The sequence below is a fragment of the Benincasa hispida genome, chromosome 2 (genome assembly GCF_027475165.1).
Source record: "Benincasa hispida cultivar pf3 chromosome 2, pf3_genome.v1.1, whole genome shotgun sequence".
NCBI classification, from domain to species: Eukaryota; Viridiplantae; Streptophyta; class Magnoliopsida; order Cucurbitales; family Cucurbitaceae; genus Benincasa; species Benincasa hispida.
The window spans coordinates 56,921,389-56,927,992 of NC_143479.1; the positions used below are offsets into that span (position 1 = coordinate 56,921,389).

At 28.1% G+C, this 6,604-nt stretch overlaps 1 protein-coding gene across 1 annotated transcript; it reads left to right on the top strand.

The window, feature by feature from the left end:
• The first annotated feature begins 4,651 nt into the window (after nt 1–4,651).
• Nucleotides 4,652–6,228, top strand: LOC120072131 (uncharacterized). The gene is made up of 2 exons (XM_039024544.2): nt 4,652–5,258; nt 5,682–6,228. Exons 1-2 carry the CDS (start codon nt 4,713–4,715, stop codon nt 6,042–6,044), a joined length of 909 nt encoding a protein of 302 aa, XP_038880472.1. The 5' UTR covers nt 4,652–4,712; the 3' UTR covers nt 6,045–6,228.
• The last annotated feature ends 376 nt before the right edge of the window (nt 6,229–6,604 follow it).

Genomic DNA, 6,604 nt, shown 5'->3' on the forward strand with positions numbered 1-6,604 from the left:
TTTCAAACTCAATATTAATTGTCATTTCCAAGGGCTTTTGTACGATTTTCTCTTCATACTCTTAAACTTTATGAGTTGTATCAATTTAAACATTAAACTTTTATGAGTGTATTAATTTATACTCTTCATATCATAATATATATATATATATATGTTACTCTCCATTACATTTTGTTTAGAAAAAGCTCATGTGAAACTTACAATTGTATAAAAAACCCTAAACTTTTCATAAATGATTCAATTTAGACTCTTATTCAAAATTTTCTTGGATAATTGTCCATGCATTTACTCTAATGAGTTGTTTGGTCTACCAACTTATTGAGTTGATATAAACAACTCAACTTCAATACTTAAAGCACTATTGAATTTGCACATTGATCGAGTAACTCCATTTTTTTTATGTACTTTCATTTACCAAGGAACTTCATCTTCCTCTCATCTATACTTTTTACATTTACCAAATGACTCCATCTTAACTTTCTTAATTTACTTTTCACAATTATTAAGAAACTCAATCTTACAATTCTATACTTGAAACACAAATTTATTAACTTTAACATATTAACCCCAAACTTATTAACTCAACTCAGTGGGCCAAAACGCCTCCTAATTGTCCATTTTTAATACCGATATTTGAAGAGATCTATGTACATTTGAGAATTTATGCATTGATGATTTTTAAAGTTAATTGTAATAAAGAGTCTAAATGGATTAATTTATGAAAGTATAAGAGTTTGATTGACTCAAATTATAAGCCTCACATGGTATTTGTCGAATGGAATCTAGATAAATGTGTAAATAGATACAGTTAAAAAAAATAAATAGAATTTAAACTAATATAATTATTCATGATTCAAGGTGTGTAAATTGATATTTCTTTACCAATTCATTAATCACATATCACATAGACGGCAAATTTTAAAAGGTTACTTTTTAAAGTAAAAATTCTAGAGTTTATGATAATGTCAGTTTTTCTATTTCTTTCTTTCTTTCAATAATTGTGCCACCAACTAATCTCCACTGTGTAACATTACTAAAATTTTATGTTGCTTTTTAGGTCAAAATTCTAAGCAATCATGTATGTGTATATATATATATATATATATAAATAAAAGGTAAAATTACTCGTTTCTTTAAAAAAAAAAATGTCAAATGACCTTTTATTAATGGTATGATTGAATGAAGTTACGAATATGCTCTTGATTTCTTCCTTCCTCTTTCCTTCTTTTTCTCCGATACAACTTCTTCGGTGGACCAACTTCAGTAAAACTCTTTTTTCTTTTTTTCTTTCCTACTTTTTTTCCTTTTTTTTTCCGCATACCAACTTTAGCCAAAACTCTTTTTTTTTTTCCTTTTTTTTCCCCCTTTTTTTCATCTCTTTCCTTCGCCTTCTTCTCTGACACAACCTACTTTGGCGAAAACTATTTTTTTCTCTTTTTCTCTTTTTCTCCCTCTTTCCTTATTCTCCTTCTTCTCCGACACGACCAACTTCGACGAAAAACCACGCCCCAGCTCCCGTTGGGAGAAAGAAGAGTCATATGTGAGGAAAAGAAGAAAGAGAGCGAGATGGACTTTTCCGCGTGCACGAGTTTATTTTGGTAATTTCACTCGAATGTAACATTAGCTGAAGATCACTTGATATTTTTTTTAATAAAAAAGTTCATTTCCCATTTGGGCCTAAATTTGAATCATCCATATAAATTTTCTCGATTTGTATGACTCTACAATATTTAGGTGTGGTACTAATATAAGATATCAATTTAGATATGTGATTACCATATTAAACTCACGTCTTCTAAACCTTTTATTATACCCATGACTTTTATTAACCACATAATGTAATGACTATATGATCATCATCATGATCATGACTTTGTTTTTCACTATATCCTTACTTTCAAAATTTAGGAATTTTTCTTTCTCAAATAATAAAGCTTTAATAATGATGAATTTCACATCAATCTTAAATAATGAAATTCTTCTCCGACTTTTGCAATAACAACAATTATCAACTTTTTGTGTGTTATTTTAAAATAACCAAATAATGCACAATTTTGAATGGGTAAGTTAATTAATTCGACCAAAAAAAGAGTTACACATAGACTCTAACTAGACGAAATAAATTTGTCTCCGAAAATTGTATTTTTTTTTTCTTTTTAGACTTGGTCAGTGAGAGTTTTCAAAACTAAAACGTGTGGTAATTCATGTTTGGTACTTGCTTTTCAGTTACTTAGGCTCGTGGTATTAAATTTTCATCAACATATCAATATTTTCATTGATATTTCTATGCTTTCATGAGTTCAACATCAACATGAAGAGTGAACTGATGTTTCACTATACGGTAGAAAAATCCATAAAACTAATGTAAACATAATATAAATAATAGACATTTAAAAACCACAAAATGTTTATTTGATCATTTAAATTAATTTTTTATTTTTTTTCTAGAAATATCAGTCAAAATCGACATTTTATTGATATTTCCATTGATATTTCTGTAAAATTATGACCTCGATATTTTCATTGACATCAATATTTAAAACCACTTCAAAATTGGTATTTCCTATCCTCAAAATTTGAATTTAATTTCTAATTCGTCCCTAAAAATTTTGAAATTGCTTTTTAATTTCAATTATCTAATGGTGCCTAGTTTTAAAAACTAAAATATATATTAAAAAAACAAATTCTAATCCATTTAAAACAATATATATGAACAAAATCTAATCATAATACATTAATCACAACATCGATTAACACATGTACCTTTGATAATTCTACTGACATAATATATATATATATATATATATATATATAAATAACATCAACTTCTAAGACCATTTTGGAAACCAATTTCAAACTTTAAACATTACTTAAAAGTCCAATTTAAATATTGGAACCAAATATGTCATATTTGAAATTTGTAAAACTAAATAGGAGTTAATTTCAAATCTCAATAACTAAAACATGTTAGTATTGAAAACTTAATAAAACAAATAGAAGAAGTGCCGTAACAACAATAACAACGGTAATAATAACGATACGACATAATTTTCAAATACAATTGAATTGAGCACCATTTCTTCGTTAATCTGTTCACGTTTTTTTATTATAGATTAAAAAGTGTGGACTCAAGATATTAGTACAGATGCAATAAAAAAACACCAAAAGTAATCAAATGAAACCAACTATTCACATTACTATGGAGTAAAAGTGCATAAATTCCAATCTTAATTTGCTAATAGAATCTCCTTTCAAAGTTTTGATCATTAAATTTCACAAATTATAAAATTATCATCAAAATATGGAGTCAACTAGCTATAGGGTTGGCAAATCTCTCAAATATAACAATCAAATTAAAAGTTTTGTGGCATCAAATTGGTTCTTTTTATAACAATTTCTTGGGTTCAGTCCAATGTTCTTTTTAGGGTTTTATATATTTATTTGGTTAACTTTGACAAAGTCACCAAATATCCCCTTCAATAATAATAATGATATCTCAACTATACTTACCATATAATTCTTTTCAACATTTATCAAACATTCCCTAAAAAATGCCCCAACTTACTTAAAATGACATTAAATGCCAGCATTATTTGCCATTAAAATCATACCTTTCTGTATTCCAAATTGATAAGAAAACAAAATCTTACCCACAGTAACTTCTTATATATATTTTTTTTGTCTCTTTAATTTATATGTCCATATTTGGCTCTCTGTTCTTCACACTAAATGCATATTAGTGTGTTTAATTTAAACCCCTTTTTTGGGTTAATCATGTTAATATACTTAGTGTTTAACAACTTCCACATGTTCTTAATTAATCACCAATTTATTAATCATATTATTATTGCAATAATTTCTTATCCTTAGAAGAAGGAAAAGTTATATTAAAATGGGGTTTTCGTTAGTTATATAAAAGGGATAAAGGGTTTAGTATTCTTGGTTTTTTGAGAAGAAGAAAAAGTGATTTCAATTTATGGGGATTTTTTTTCTTAATTATTCATTTAAAGGAATTTTGTTTAAGGATTTGAAAAAAAAAAATAAAAAAATCTAGGGGTTTTATTAGCTTAAGAATCATTAGAAGTTTAAGAAAGTGAAATTTATGTTAAATTATAAGTTTAGTAACTAAGTATCTAATAGATTCTCTTTTGTGTATGATAGTTTAGGGAATTTCAATTTCGGGTGTAATAATTTTCTAAAATAAAAAATTTTCACGTCTAACACCGTGGAACCCAAAACTTTTATTTATTGCGTCTTAAACTTTTAATTATTGTGTCTAGGATATCCAAACTGTAAAAATTGCTTTAGGCTTGGGATTAGATACACAAATTATTTAAAAAATTCAGAGGTTAAATTTGTAACTCAACCTAAAATTTAGGTTTAAATACTATTTGATTTGTTGGCCGCTTAAGACACTTAGTTTTATATTGTCTTTTTATTGAAATTAAAAATTCAAATTCCCTTATTTTCTTCTTTAGATTTGAAGTTTTGATTTCTTGATCGACGTTATAATATGATTTTATCATGTATTTGTTGATTTATATGATTTTGTGTAAAGAATTGAATTTAATTAAAGCCAGAAAATTCTATAAATGGTAAGATTAATATAACTTTTATCTTGAATACTTTTTTCTTTTTTATAAGGATCGAATAATATCCAAAACCAAAAGCATGAATAATTCAAATTTGGGATTAAATGGTGAGAGGCTTCAATGGCGTCTTCTTCCTCAACAAGTTCTTCTTCTTCTTCCACGTTTGTTTCTCAAGAAGAATTCAACTTATTTCACAAAATTGACAGACAACTTTACACAATACTCGCCATTAACATAGGCCGTGACCCCATTGAAGCCCTCCAAATAATGGCCTTTTGGCTTTGGCTCGAACGAGTCGGCTTTCGCCATGTTGTTTTCCGATTGCTCCGCTTGCCGGTCCTTCTCATCAACGAGCTTGCCGACGAAGCCCTTGCTGCCCTAGCATGCATCCTCTCGGATCACCCGCCGCCGCTCTCCAACGACTACAATAATAGCATTCCTCTCACTCAAAATTTCATGAAGAAAGAAATTTCTCTTCAGTTTCTCTATGCTAACCGCCAAGCTGCCACTGAAGGAGTGGCTAAAATCCGAAATGAGGTTTGTTTTAGAGCCATGAAAGATATTATGCTCCGAGCCATGAGTCACCGACAAATCTCTGCCGCCACCCCCGTCACCGCTCCGCCACCGCCCCCTCCACCTCCACTGGGAGGATATCTGCAACCGCAGGTAACTTTCTAAATACTAAAAAGAATTTACAAAGTGAATCCAAACAGGTTTAGACTCTAACCCTAATTTACTGATTATAAATTTAGTTTTGGAAAAATAATTTTTAAGTTTTGAATTTGATTCAAATAGAGTCGATTATCATATTTTTAATCTCAATTTTTATTAAATATTTATTTTTTGTATTAATTAAATTAAAATAATTATGAAGTGAAAACTTAAAAATTAATTTTAATAGTGATGAAAAAAGCGAAACTTAATTAATTATAATTATTTAAAATTTTTTAAATTAATTAATAAATATTACACAAAATACAAAAAGTGTAAATCATGAAGATATATTGTTTTTCTTCTTTGTTATATTTTTTGGTTTAATTAATTACATTATTTAATGTATTAATGGTATATATATTTTGAATAATTAAGGTGCCGGTGCCACCAGAAGAAAGAGCAATGTTTGTAACATTTTCAAAGGGTTATCCAGTTCATGAGTGGGAAGTTAGAGAATTTTTCAATAAAAATTATGGAGATTGCATTGAAAATTTTCAAATGCAAGAAGTAGAAGCTAATGAACAAGCATTATTTGCTCGTATAGTTTTCAAATTAGCTTCTACAATTGATCTCATTCTTAGAGGACAACCAAGAATGAAGTTTACTATCAATGGAAAACATATTTGGGCTCGCAAATTTATCCCAAAGCAGCGTCCGTCGCCGCCTTCACCCCCACGGCCACCGGCAGCTCCGTCGTCGTCTCTGCCGTCTTTGACCACTAACAATTTAAGAAGATAAATTGAAGTTTGAATTTGTATTTTCAAATATGGAAGGTAATTGATATTTGTAGAAAAAGTTATTGAAAAAAAAATGAGATTCTCATTCTCATGCTCAGTTTGTTTCATTCATAACTTCTTGCCTTATATTGCTGTTTTTTGATAATTAGTTTTTTTGGAGATTAATTATTTAATTCAGTAACCATACACGGATATATATAATAAAAATATGTTATTTGATTTGATTTTTCTCCTAGAATTAAATATTATTTACCTTATATTTGTGTATTTTAGTTATATTTTCTTTGGGAGATATAATTAATGATTTTATTCGGTAACCATATATAGAGAGTTTACAGATATAAATATAGGAAAAATATATTTTTAGTCTCTAGATTAAGTCTAGTTTCTATTTGGTCCATAAGTTTCAAAATTGACATGTTTAATCCTCAAGATTTGAGTTTGGTTTCAATCTACCCCTTAAGTTTCAAAATGTTACAATTTTACCATTGAGATTTGAGTTTTGTTTCAATTTGGTCCGTAGGTTTCAAGATTTTACATTTGAACCTCAATTTTTCATTA